Genomic DNA, 15,137 nt, shown 5'->3' on the forward strand with positions numbered 1-15,137 from the left:
TTTCTCCCGCGGAGCAGCTGGTAGTTTCGAACCGCTGACCTTAAGGTTCACAGCCCGATTCGTAACCACTACGCTACCAGAGCTTCTTATGAATATATAACCATAATAAAAATCTATACTCCCAATGAAACAGCCTCAAACACATAAATCAAACTGTAATAGAATTGAAGAAAGAAATATATAACTCTACAATATTAGTAGGAGATTTTAATACACAGCTTTCAAAAATGGATATAATACCCAGAAGGAAACTCAACCAATACACAAAGGAAACAACCGACTTTAACTCATAGATTTACATAGAGCACTCAACCAACAACAGCACACGTTCTTTTGCACTGCACATGGGAACATTCTCCAGAATAGACCATATTTGGCCACAAAGCAAGTCTCAATAAATTTAAAAACATCAAAATACTACAAACCAGAAGAAAAGAAATAAAAAAGATTGGAGCAGAAATAAATGAATTAGAAAATAGAAAAACAATAGAAATAATCAACAAAACAAGAAGTTGGTTCTTTGAAAGGATTAATAAAATTGACAAACCTATGCAAATCTAGCAGAGATAAAAAGGGAGATGCAAATAACACACATAAATGATATGGGTAACATCACAATGTAAATTAAAAGATAACTCTATGAAGAGTTGCATTCCAATAAGTTTGAAAATTTAGAAGAAATGGGTAAATATTTTTAAAAGCCCAATGTACCCAAACTAACATGGAGTGAAGTAGAAAATTTTAACAGACCTATAACAAAAGAAGAAATTGATCAGGTCATTAAAAAAAACTCCAACAAGCTAGAGCTGAGAGTGAAGCGTCCAGCTGATATGTGAGGGGAGATGCACAAGAACACACAAACTTTCAGATAGTACCCAATTGATCTAGTTTTGATGGCTTGATGAACAGAACTTGATTAGAGGAAGATAAAGAAATTTGATAAGGGAAACAAGTGTAAATTTCTACAATATGATGAACTTGGCCTATACTTATGGGTGTAGTAGCTCAAAATAACAATTGAGAGGGAAGGAGTCTTCACATCAAGTATCAAACCTATCCCCTCTGTACACAGAGTTCACAGGGACAGGCAACTTAGACATTGGCTACCTAAAATGGGGAAGCTATAAAGGGATGAAATGGCTGGCTCCCAAGTTTTAAAAAGGGAGCTTAGTTTCAGAGTGTGCAGGGGAAGGTAGAATCCCCACTGAATAGTTTTCATCTTGTCGAGATGGATCTGGTGAAAGGAGATGGTGATAAGATTCTTATGATTCAATAGTGAGTAATTGTTTTCATGATTAATTGAGATTGCCACAACTATAAAAGTAGAAGTTTTGTAACATAAAGGGGGGAGTAGTTAATTCAACATTCCAGGAACAAACGACCCTAAGACCATCAAGGGAGAAGAGCATGAGTGGAATGTAGGACCCTATCCAGAGAAGCAGTGACACAAGAGATGGAGGCAGAGTTGATGACATGGAGAGATAGAGCAGTTGAGGACTCTAGACTCATTGAAAGAGAAAGGCTATGTGCTGGCGGCCAGGAGGCAGGATTGTAGAATGTGCCCTTTGGTTGTTTAAATGATTATATATTCCTGAGTGTTTTTGTGTACATCAAAAATAAATAAATAGAACAGAGGGAATAGAAGCAAATACTGTTGAATGATGATGCACGGAGGGGGATTGTATTCATTGCACTAAAAACGAAATACAATAGGATGAGTGCAAAACCGATGTGCTTCCATGTAAACTAGCACTCAATACACAATAAAAGCTTAAAAAAAGAAAAACTCCCAACAAAAAAATATCCCAGCCCAGATGGCTTTACCAATCATTCAGAGAAGGTTTGCCACCAATTTTACCCAAACTAGTCCAAAACACAGAAAAGGATCTAAAACTCCCAAACACATTTTATAAATCCAGTATAACCTTCATATCAAAAACCAAGCAAGGACATCACTAAAAAAGAAAATTATAGAGCCCTCATGAACATAGATGCAAAAATTCTCACCAAAATCCTAGCCAATAGAATTCAACAGCATAGTAAACCAAAACAAAATAAAACACATCATGACCAAGTAGAATTCATACCAGGGAGGCAAGGATGGTTCAATATTAGAAAAATAATCAACATAATCCACCATGTAAATAAATAAAAAGGAAAAGAGCCACATGATGATATCAATTCATGCAGACATGGCATTTGACAAAATCCGACATTCATTCTTGATAAATACACTGAACAAATTAGGAATTGAAGTGAAATTCCTTATCATAATTAAGAGCACATATAAAAATCAAGCAGTCAATATTATTCTCAATTGAGAGAAACTGAAAACATTCCCTTTGCAAGCAGGAACCACTCCTATTCAATATTGTGTTGGAAGTCTTAGCCAGAACTGTAAGAAAAGGAAGGGAAATTAAAGGCATCAAAATTGGCAAAGAAGAAATAAAACTCCTCTGTTTGCAGATGATACGATCCTATACATATGGCATCCCAAAGGCACAGAAAAAAAATTGTTGGAACACATTGAAAGATTCAGCAATGTGACAGGATACAAGATCAATATACAAAAATAAGTTGAATTCCTCTATACTAATAAAGACAGTTCTGAAAGGAAGTTATGAAAACAATGCCATTTACATTAGGGACCCAAAAGATAAAATACTTTGGAATATATCCAACTACAGAAACAAAAGACCTGTACAAAGAAAACTACAAAACGCTACTATAAGAAACTAAAAGAGATTTTCAAAAATAGAAGAATATACATGTTTAGGGATAGGAAGACTTAACATTGTGAAAATGTCAATACTACCCAAAGCAATCTATAGATATAACACAATCAATCCAGAATCCATCGTTCTTTAAAGAAATGGGGGAAATGATCACAAATTTTATATAGAGAGGAAAGAGATGCAAAAAAAAAAAAAAAGAAAAAAGAAAGAAAAGCGGTGCTTAGAAACAAGAACAAAGGCAGAGGCCCCTCACTCACTGATCTCTAAAATTACTGTACAGCCACAGTAGTCAAAACAGCATACATGATCAATGGAACAGAATTCAGAACCTAGAAGTGAATCCAATCACATATAGTCAATTGATCTTTGACAAAGGGCTAAAACACATTAAACAGTGACGAAAGAGTCTCTTAAACAAATGGCAAAAACCCAAAAAACCTGATTTCCAGTAGAATGAAACAAGACCCATACCTCACACCATATACAAAAACAAACTTAACATTGAGTAAAGACCTAAATGTAAAGCCTAAAACTATAAAGATCATCAATGAAAAAAATAGTGGCAAACTTAGGGGCTCTAATACTTACACTATGAAACATTGCAAAACACACACACACATACACACGGTAGAAGACAAAATAGATGATTGGGACCTCCTAAAACTTAAAAACTTAATGTGTATCTAAAGATTTCACCAAAAGAGTAAAAAGGGTGCCCACAGACTAGGAAAAACTTTTTGCAATGACATATCAGACAAGAAACAAATCTCTAAAATTTATAGAAAATTGTAACACCTCTACAAGAAAAAGACAAACAACCCAATTAAAAATGGGCACAGGACATGGATAGACACTTGACCAAAGAAGACATTCAGGCAGCCAACAAATGTATGAAGAAATGTTCACGATCATTAGCCATTGTTGTTAAATGCCATAGAGGCAGTTCTGACCCATAGAGACCCTGTATTGGGTTTCTGGGGAGCAGCTGGTGAGCTTGAACAACCGACCTTGTGGTTCAAACTAACTGTGCAGTCTAGTCCATTAACACCACAACTCCATCATTAGCCATTGTTGTTATTGTTGTTAAGTGCCATCAAGTTGATTCTGTATAGGGTTTCTGGGGAGCAGCTGGTGCGCTTGAACCACTGACTTTGCAGTTCAAATGACTTTGCAGTCTGACACATTAGCCCACAACGCCACACCAGGACTCCATTAGCCATTAGAGAGATGTAAATCAAAACAATAATGATATAGCATCTCACACCAGCTTTAACAGAAAAGTTTTTTTTTTTTTTTTTAAAGAAAATAATAAATGCTGGTGAAGGTGTAGAGAGACTGGGACCCTCTCACATTGCTGATGGAACTGGAAAATGGTTCAATCACTCTGGAAAATGGTATGGCACTTCCTCAGAAAGTTGGAAATAGAAATATCTTAAGATGCAGCAATCCTTCTACTTGAAATAGGATCCAGGACACAGGTATGCACATCAAACACTATTCACAATAGCAAAAGGTGGAGACAGACTAAGTGTCCAACAATGGAAGAATGGATAAACAAACTGTAATACATACACACAATGTAATACTATGCAACACTGAAGAATAAAGATGAATCTGCGAAACACCTCATAACATGGATGAACCTGGAGGACATTATGCTGAGTGAAATCAGTCAGTCATAAAAGGACAACTATTGTGTGAGACCATTATTGTAAAATCTTAAGAAAAGATTTTCATGCTAAAAGAAATATTTTTTGATGGTTACATGGGGTAAGAGGGAGGGGAGAGTTATTCACTGGTTACAGGATAGGTGCATGTTAGCTTGGGTGACAAGAATAAAGAGGGTAGCAGAAGAATGATGAAGATAGGTGAAGACACAGGGAGGTATGTATGCACTAAAGGGGATAGAGGTAAATAGTGATATAGACAAAACCTTAGAACAATAGTGTTTTGTGCATAGGTACATGGATTGAGAAATAGGCTGAATGTATAAGGGAGGAAGAGTGGGATCTATCTATCTATCTATCTATCTATCTATCTATCTATCTATCTGTCTGTCTGTCTGTCTGTCTGTCTGTCTGTCTGTCTATCTATCTATCTATCTATCTATCTATCTATCTGTCTGTCTGTCTGTCTGTCTGTCTGTCTGTCTGTCTATCTATCTATCTATCTATCTATCTATCTATCTATCTATCCATCCCACAAATATGAGGCTTTCTGCCCCTATAAAGATTTACAGCCTTGGAAACCCTCTACAGGGTCGCTATGAGTCGAAACCAACTTCACGACACACCGCCACCACCAGGAAGTTTTCATCATTTTGCCAGCTGTATGTCCCACCATATTAATAGTTGTGTTTGCAGGAAAGTTAAATACTCATGTATAAATATCACATTTCAAACTCATATATATTTGAGGTGTTTCACAGGTTCATCATTATTCTTCAGTGTTGCATAGTATTATTGTGTGTATGTTCCAAAGATTGTTTATCCATATTTCCATTGCTGAGCACTTAGGCTGTCTCCATCTTTTTGCTATTGTGAATAGTGTTTGATGAACATTGATGTGCATATAGCTACTTGTGTCTTGGATCCTATTTCTTAGATATTATCAAACATCTTAAGGCAATCCGTTGCTGGGCTTAGGTGCACAAGACCATAGACTCAGAGGATACTATGGTCAATGGGCATAATATAGTCCACAAAGACAATGTTCTACATCTTGCTTGGGTGAGTAACATCTGGAATCTTGAAAATTCATGAGTGTCCATCTAAGGTGCAGCTATTGGTTTCTCCATGTGTGGAAGAAAGAAGAGTGATAAGAACTGAAATCTTATCTTGGAATAAATTAGTCCAGTGGACTAATGGAATATGTGAACTCTACACACTGCTACCAAGTGCTCTGAAAGGGATCACATTAGAGGGTCCAGATAAAGTGGGAGAAAATGTGGAACAAAATTCAAAATTATTTAATAATAATAATAATAATAATAAAGACCAGTTTTACTGGTCAGAATGAGACTGGAGGTACCTGAGACTATGATCCTCACCACCATTCAGGTTTGTAATAAACTCACCTTCGTGGTATATAGGTATATAGGGGCCAAAACAACTCTAGCAAAATATGCTCACAATGGAATGATCAATCATTCAAATTCAAAAGAGCAACATTTTCCTAAGGACAAAGTTGAAGGGATAGGAAGGTATGTGGGATGCAAATAGAAACCACAGGGAGGAAACAGGATAACTTTTGCTGCATAGAGGGGATTGTAATCATTGAGATGAAACAAAATGTATGATTTGTTGAATGTAAAGCTGTAAACCTTCACTCCATTTACAATAAAAAGTTAAAGTAATAAAATAAACCATGGTGGGTAGGCAGGGGGAGAGATGAAATCTGGTCTCAGAATGCATGATTTTAATCACCAGGACCTGCTGAAAGAACAGAAGAAAGAATGAGTGTATGCATGGATGTATGAAGCAGTGAGTTCTAAAGAAGACTTACATAGTGATGTTGGAGCTAAAGCCAAGACGAGAAAGATCCAGGTCAAAGATGGCTTCTTTGGCCTCAGCATGTGGATTAAACAGGATTAAGGTGACCAAGGTGTGGACATAGTGTGATGTCACAGTGAATTTCACAGAATAGTTCATTATCAACACTGAGAGAGAAAACAGGGAAGTGAGTTAGGTAGACTCCATCCTTGGCCAAATGGGCTGATACTTGGGAACCCAAGATTCCTGGGTAGGTCTCAAGGTAAGGTGAGGAAACTTAAACCTAGAAAGGGAAAATGACCTTTGTCATCCATTTTGTAGACCTCACTAATATTTCAGTGAGCTTTATCAAATCTCAAAACTGAAGACTTAAAGAAGATCATGATACAAGGAACTTCTGGACAACTGCTTTTCCAGTTTTAATGTATGCATGAATCTCCTGGTGATCTTGTTAAAATGCAGATTTTGATTCAGCAAATATGGGATGAGGGTGGAGAGTCTGCACTTCTAGCTAGCTATCAGGAGAAATTGATACTGCTGGTCCACAGATTTCACTTTTAGTAGCAAGACTTTAGAATATAACAGGTAAGCTACCATATATTGAGCCATACTCTATGAAGGAGTTCTGGTAGGATAGTGGTTACTAGTTTGGCTGCTAACCTCAAGGTGAGTAGTTTGAAACTACCAGCTGTTCCAGGGGAGAAAGATGAGCCTTTCTGATCCCGTAAAGATTTACAGCCTCAGAAACCCTATACAGGGTTACTATGAGTCGGAATCGACTCCATGGCATATAATAAACCAACCAACTCTGTGATACTGTTTTCTTTTATAGGACCTCAGGTGTGTAGAACTGCACCTGATAAGTGTAGTTATGCACTGCAAACATGTTAAACATTTAGTATTTTATTTAATCCTCATGTCAGCCCTGTGAACTAGATACTATTATTTCCCACATTTTACTGAAGTGCAGAGACTCAGGACAAATAAAACATAAGATATGTATGAAGTCATATCCTTCCATCTACTCATACATAATGCACTTCTAGCTCATTCCCTGTGCAAAGCCATAGGAAATGAGGGCAATATGGATCAGATGGACCTGGGTTCAAATTTTCGTTCTGCCTCTTCCTATGACTTAACATCTGAGCCTCAGTTTCTTCCTCTATAGAATAACAGTTGGCCCTAGCTCATAGGGTTGCTGTGAGAAGTAAATGAAATAACTCTAAAACCCCTGGTACAACACCTGATATGTGGTCAATAAAAAGTAACTCTTTGACCTCAAAGCACAGATAAAACATACCAAATAAATTACCCCATGGTCCCCAAGGAGATAATTTTCTTACAAATCCAAGAGGTTTGTCCCCACATCCCAGAATTGACCTTTGCTTGATGAGGTGAGGCCAGGGGTTCCCTGGCATGTCAGTCCCAGGAGAATGGTCAACAAAAAGTTGACACAGATGAGGCATCTCTACTCATATATGATGTGACCTCTGATCTGGTTCTGTTTCTCACATCCAGAAGATTGAGCTCACTCTTCAACCCTTACTCTTTTAAACATCCAGGTATCACTTCTCTTGAGTGAGTGACCCCATCTGGAAGGGTGGGGAAGACTTTGAATGTGGCAATGAGACCCACATAAGGCAGAATTGTCCAAATAGTGGGACTGGAATCTTTCTTGGAGAGAGGCCAGTTACATGCTTCCATTTTCCTCTCATTCAGATGTAAGATGAATGGAAACTAAACATACCAGAGTTCTGGTTCTGTCTGTTTGTTATGTTGGCTCAGGGTGGGGTTCTTCTTTCCTATAAACATCCTTAGAAGCCCAGTGATGGGTCAAAGAAAGGTCACGTAGCATTGATCATCTTAAAATGGTAGTGAATATGAGAGAGGCTAGTGGAACAAGTCTCCAGTCCTAGTCCTGACTTTAGCTTAGACACAGGAAGGACTTATCCAATGTCCCATAAAATTTCAGATTTTCCCTTAGATGATACTATTTCCAGAAAAAGTCAGAGGCCAAGACAGGATGAGGGAGGGCTGAGAATATAATATATTGTTAAGTGCCATTGAGTCAGTTCTGACCCATAGTGACCTTGTATAGTGTTTCCTAGAAGCAACTGGTGAGCTTGAACTGCCAACCTTGTGGTTCAAACTGACTTTGCAGTCCAGGACATTAACTCACAGTGTCACATCAGGACTTCAAAATGCAAGCAGACATCAGAGGGACCCATGCCACCAAGAAAAAAGAGCTGGGAGCAAGTTTCATTCTTTAGAACCAGGGCCCCTGCACTGAAAACCTCCTCGACACAGGGAAAGATAGATACCAAGACACATGTAGAGATTCCAGACAAGATGGTGGACTAGGAAAATGGGCTATCTACAGCAAGGGCAGATTCAAAGATGGTCCTGGAACTCTGTGATTCAGATAAAGGAATAAATAAGTGAATTGAGTGCTACTGGGAGAGAGAGTCGAACAGACATAGCACGAAAGGAGGTGACATCTGATTTGGGGTGGCTGACGGGACTGGCTGCAGCCATATTGAGTGTGTGAACAGATTAAGAGACAAGAAAACATTCGTGTTGGAGAAGACTGCCAGTCAGTCACTCACAGAGACAAAGGTATGATTTTTTTTCTGTCTTTTACTCTCTGGTTCCTTGAACACTACTGGTGACCAGAGATGAGACCTCTATGAATGTACACCCCTGGGAAAGTACCACTTTCCAGGTGGGCTGAACTGCACAGACTGTGGTTGTGTGCACAATTGAAGGTGGAGTAGATAGCAGACGTAGCCTTGCTCCAACAGGCCCTGTTCCAAATCTGCAAAGTAGGCCCTGGGCTAGCTCTCTCTCGGAGAATTGGTGAACAGGCATGCAGGGTAGAGAAAAGGGGAAAGAAAAAGACTGGTTATAGATCAGAGAGACAGCACAGCGAGATCATCTTGAAATTTCTCAGGTGGTTGTGAAGGCAAAAGGTCAGTAGGTGGCCTAGAAGCATCCCACTTATTTTTCCACTGTTGTTTGCTGGCTTTTTTGTTTGTTTGTGTTCCTTCTCTCATGGCAAAGTGTTTTCTCTTTTTGCCTCACCCAATAGAAAATAGCAGTTGCAGCCATACAACCCCCAAACAGCCGTACCCTCTTCAGACTCACCAATTGGGCTAGAGTCAATACCAGCTGCTATACACCAGGTAGATGATAGCAACCAACATCAGCTAAATTCACCCTGAACTGAATTACATGAAGAACAAACAGAGAACAATACACAAACTAATCTTTTTTTTTTTTTTTTAAGTTTTTATTGTGAATTATGTGATAGTTTACATGGGAGAGCAAAGCTAATCTCCTGCATGCATCATCAAACAACCAAAGGGTACACCCCTCAAACCTGCCCCTTGACTGTCAGCACATAGCCCCTCTCCCTCCCTGAGTCTAAAGTCTCCAGCCACTCCATCTCTCCACATCATCGTCTCTGCCTCCATCTCTGGCATCACTGCTTATCTGGATAGTGTCCCACACTTTGCTTTTCTCCATTGACGGTTCCAGGGACCTCCACTCCTGGACTGCAAAATCTACCACTTCCTTCCTTTTGTTACAAAACGTCTACCTTTACCTTTCCAACACTCACAGTCAGTCCAGATAGCAATCATTCACTATATGAACCACAAGAGTCTTATCCCCATCTCCTTTCATCAGCCCTGTCCAGACAGGTTAAAAACCACTCAGTGGAGATTCTACCTTTCCCTGAACCTTCTGGAACTAGGTTCCCTATTAAAAGCATGTAAGCCAATCACTTCTTGCCTTTGTAGCGCTCCCCCACCCATGTTGGGTAGCCAGTGTCTAAGTTGCCTATCTTTGTTGACCCTGTGTACCAAGGGGATAGGAATGATCCTTGCTGTAAAGATTTGTTCCCTCCTTTAATCTGCTGCATCAACAAGCATAGTTCAAGTTGATCAAATTGTAACAGATTACTCTTTTTTTCTTCTTCTTTCTTCATCTAGTCAAGTTCTGATCATCCAGCCATTGAAGCCAGGTCAAGTGGGTACTATCTGCAAGTATGGGTGTTCTTGTGCATCTCCCTCACTTTGTACCAGCTGGACACTTCACACTCCGCTCTGGTCCTCTGTGGCCATGTCCCTGTCCCTGGGCCCAGGAGTCCCCAGGTCTCATCATACTGCTGGCCAACCAGGTCTCAATCCAGGTTAACAGGAGTCTGTTGAGTGTGGTTGGACTTAACTCACAACTTCATCGCTGTTTTTCCCCCACTTCTCCATATCAGTTACCAACATGGTTAGCAGCAAGCCCACATGCCTGCTCGAGTATTCCCCTTGAGTTTTAGTATTGGAAAAGGGTTTGACCTGAGGGGACCAGACCACTTGCCTTGATGGCACCTGGGGTAATGACTTGCTTTTTCTTGTAGTAGTCAATCAGACTGCCTTTATTGTTTTTTTATTTTTCCTGCTGCTATTTCTTTCAAGAAGTATCTTCTGTTCTTCTAGCTGCTCCAGGCTGGTCTGCTTGTCCTTTCAAGTAGAAATTCTCCATCTCAGAAGATTCTGAATGGGGATCAGGATTCTACCTATGGTCTTATGCAATGCAAAGGCTCCACAGGAAGCCTCCTTCACTGGGCAAGTTCTAGCCCCAGTTTCGATATTCCAATCAGTTATAGGCTGAAGATGGACTTACAAGATTTCTATGGTGATGTTTCTGACAATTCCTTTCTCTCCCCCTCAACTGTCTATTTTACAATAGTAGGTAAGGGAAACCAAGATTCAAAAGACAGCCATGCATCTTAACATTCTTTCCCCACTTTTACCCATTCAAACCATGCCTCAATCCTTGTATCCCAGAGCCCTGTTTTTCCAAAGTTGTGCTTACATCACTATTTACCTCTGTCTTATTTAGCCCATGCAAACCTGCCTAACTATTCTCCTATCCGCCTTGTTCTTCCTTTCCCCTCTCCCTTCTAGTGTATTTCCCCCCAGCACTCAAACTATCCTGTGTTCTCCACCTTCCCCTCCCACCCCATAAACCCTGGTAACCAGCAAATAATTTTCCCCTTTTTATTGTGGGCACTTTTTCTTATGCTTTAACAATACTGGTCCTATGTAATATTTCTCCTTTTGTGACTGACTGATTTCACTTAGCATAATATCTTCAAGGTTCATCCATATTATGCGGTGGCTTGAGGCTTCTTTGTTATTCTTCAAGGTAGCATAATATTCCATTATGTGTATATACCAAAGTTTGTTTATCCATTCTTCCATTGATGGGCCCTTAGGCTATCTCCATCTTTTTGCTATTGTAAATAATGCTGCTATGAACATTGTTGTGCATATATCTACTCATATTATGGCTCATATCTCTTGTGGATAAATATCAAGTAGAGGAATTGCAGGATCATAAGATATCTCTATTTCCAAACTTCTGAGGAAGTGCCATATATATTGTTTTCCAGAATGGTTGGATCTTTTTTTTTTTTTGTAAATTTTTTGTTGTTGCAATTTTGGGATTTTGCAGTCCCACCAGCAATGTAGAAGGTCCCAGTCTCTCTACATCCTCGCCAGTATTTATTGTGCTCCACTTTTTTTATCTTTGCTGTTATTGACGGTGTGAGATGATATCTCCTTGTTGTTTTGATTTACATCTCTCTAAATGGAGTCCTGGTGTGGCGCTGTGGGTTAATGCGCCAGACTGCAAAGCTGTTTGAACTGCAAGGTCGGTGGGGTTCAAGCTCACCAGCTGCTCCTTGGAAACCCTATACAGAGTCTCTATGGGTCAGAATTGACTCAACAGCACTTAACAACAACAACAATGGCTAGTGATCATGAACATTTCTTCATATTTTAATTGGCTGCCTGGATTTCCTCCTTGGTGAAGAGTCTGTTCATGTCCTATGCCCATTTTCAATTTGGGTAATTTGTCCTTTTCTTGTAGAGGTGTTGTAGGTTCCTACATACTTTAGAAATTAGTCCCTTGTATGAGGTATTGTTGCAAAAGATTTTTTACCATTATGTGGGCTACCGTTTTATTCTTTTGGTAAGGTCTTTTAATGCACATAAGTTTTTCATTTTTAGTATTTCCCAATCATCTATTTTGTCTACTTTTGACAAACTCATATTTTGATCGCACCCACCAGAAGGCAGTTGGTGAATGCCTAAGATGACACCAACATGCATTCATACAAATACAACACCAGCACAATGTACCTTTTTTTTTTTTTTTTTTTGTAGGAAAAAGCAGTACTGGAACAGCCTGAATAAGAGTACAGAAGAATGATATTTAGGTATCTCCAAACTATTGTTTAGACAATATCATTAATATCTCATTCAAGTACAATTTTGCTAAAGATAATATAAAAACAGTTACAAAAGTACATTGACAGGAAGAAAAAACAAGATGGCAGATGGGGTAGAAGTGCAGTGAGGATCTCTGTCAGCAACAACACAGAATACCGGACCAAGCAGGCTCAGGGGATGGTCCCAGAATTCCAAAGCACATATAAAGGAATATTTCGAAAATTTGAAGGCTTACAGCTAGTGGAATTTGTAGCAGAAGAAAGAAATCCAGTGCTTTCTAATCCAAGGCACTCAACTGCTCCCTGAGAGACCATCTTGGGTGAGACTGAGCAGGGGAAGATCAGAGCAGCCACGGATGCCTGACAGAATAATGGTGATAAAGGTGTGGACATCCTTTTTTGGTCTCTCGCTGTCTGTGCACCTCAATTGTGGTGACTGGAGGGGGTGCCTGAGCTAGTGGACATCCCACCCGTAGATGCATGTGCACAGATCTCCTCAAAATTTAAAGAGACAGTTTCTACTTAAAATCAAATGGCAGTGCAAAATGGCCAGCCCTGAACTGTTTGTCACTAGGAAAAAGGCCTGAATGAGGGTTATGGATCAGGACAGGCAGACTAAAAAAGGAAACAAGCTGAAAAGTTAATCCTGAGTTATGTCATAACGACCATCATCTTGAAATTTCTCAGGAAGGAAAATGAAAAGAGAAGCTCATCTACTGATCACATCTACCTGGAGGCAATCAGAAAGCATAAAAAATACCAAAACAATCACCCATCTAAGTATTAAGGCCACAATAACTCCTGAATATTCCCAAAAAACAGAAACAGATGACCATATCAGCACATATCCAGAAACGAGATAAAGTGACTGAGACAAATAAGCTGGAGGTAGACCTACACTGCATACTGGAAGGAGGCCAGGAATTCAGAAGGAATTCAGAAAAATGATTTTAAAAAGTATCAAAACATTTTACAATGGAGTTGAGAAAAATAAGGAAGAACTCAGGAAAGTGCTACAGGAACAATCAAATAAGATAGATGCAGCTCTGGAACAATTAAAAATCTACAGCAAGAGGTCCAAATGATTCATAATAGAATATCAGAAATGGACAATACACTGTAAGGGAAAAGGAGAAGAATTGAAGAGATGGAAGCCAGAACTAGTGAGCTGGAAGTCAAATCTCTCCATACTAATAATATAGAAGAACAAGTAGAAAAAAAAGATTAAAAATATCTGAAGAAGGTCTAAGATTCATGTTGGACAACATGAAGAGGAATAACTTAAAGATTTATTGGCATTCTGGAACAGGAATAATCACACAAGTCCACAGAGGAGATAGTTGAAGAGCTTCTGGAAGAAAATTTCCCTAACATCCTGAAAAGCAAAAAGATAAGCATTTAAGAAGCTCAATGCACCTCAGGAAGGATAGACCCTAAAAGAAAATCACCAAGACATATAATAATCAAGCTCTTCAAAATCAAAGATAAGGACAGAATCCTGAAAGCAACTAGGAAAAAGAGAAGTGTAACATACAAAGGCAAGCAAATTAAGATTAAGCTCGGATCTCTCAACAGAAACCATGTAGGCAAGAAGACATGAAAGAAAAAAGCTGCCACCCAAGAATTCTCTACCCAGCAAAACTGTCAATCAAATATGAAGGTGTAATCAAAACATACCAGGATAAACAGAAGCTAAGGAATTTTGCCAAAGCCAACCTTGCAATGAACAACATTCTACAGAAAGTTCTGTGGACTGAGAACAACCAGAAATTGATGTACATGGCAGCATCACCCGTAACTCAATCGACAAATGGAAGAGTTAAGAACAGAGTAAAACTATAAGAACAAATTCAGAAAATCTGGGAGGTGAATCTATGATCAAAACAATTACAGTGTGAAAGAAGGTAAACACAGAGGAAGAGAGATCCAGGTGGTGACAAGGTCAGGTAGATTACAGGATAAAATAGACTGTCTCAAAAGGAGGGAAAAGTTAATGGAATATAAGGTAACCACAATGGTGGGGTTAGGGTGGTGGGAGTTAGGGGGAGGTCGGGGAAGGCAACGGTAGAGCACAGGCTATTGGAAGACACATCATAGTCTGGGTGTTAGAGAGGGCAATACAAGAAGGGGGAGGCGGTGGAAGAACAAGGGGGAGGAGGTGGATAGGGGAACACTGAGACAGGTTTGCATGGCCTAAGTGGGAGAGAGGTAAATTGTGATGCATGCTCAACCTTGAAACAACAGGGCTCTGTGATACAGGCACAGTTTGAAGAGGGGAAATAATACTAATATGCTTGACTGTCTTATGAATATTGGTTTCCCTTACCTACTATTGTAAAATAGACACTTGACCTCTACTCATGGAGGTAATAACTCTAAATACCAACAGAGAGAGAAGGAATCTTCATATCAAGTATCAATGCTATCCCCTCTGTACACAGGGTAGATAGGGACGAGCAACTTAGACATTGGCTACCTAAAATGAGGGGATTATAAAGGCAAGAAGTGACTGGCTTACTAGTTTTCAAGAGGTTGTTTAGTTTAAGAGTGTGTGGGGGAAGAAAGAGTCCCCACTGAATAGTTTTCTTCTTGTCTAGATGGGTCAGGTTAAAAGAGATGGGG

At 39.3% G+C, this 15,137-nt stretch overlaps 1 protein-coding gene across 1 annotated transcript in view; it reads right to left on the reverse strand.

Moving 5' to 3' along the window:
- ITIH6 (inter-alpha-trypsin inhibitor heavy chain family, member 6) overlaps window positions 1-8,761 on the reverse strand; it is a 35,852-nt gene extending 27,091 nt beyond the window's left edge. The window contains 3 exon segments of the mRNA XM_006878398.1: window positions 6,240-6,393; window positions 7,607-7,694; window positions 8,681-8,761. Of these exon segments, the coding sequence (XP_006878460.1) occupies window positions 6,240-6,393; window positions 7,607-7,694; window positions 8,681-8,761 (323 nt within the window).
- Between the last annotated feature and the right edge of the window lie 6,376 nt (window positions 8,762-15,137).

The sequence above is a fragment of the Chrysochloris asiatica genome, unplaced genomic scaffold (genome assembly GCF_000296735.1).
Source record: "Chrysochloris asiatica unplaced genomic scaffold, ChrAsi1.0 scaffold00315, whole genome shotgun sequence".
Taxonomy (NCBI): domain Eukaryota; kingdom Metazoa; phylum Chordata; class Mammalia; order Afrosoricida; family Chrysochloridae; genus Chrysochloris; species Chrysochloris asiatica.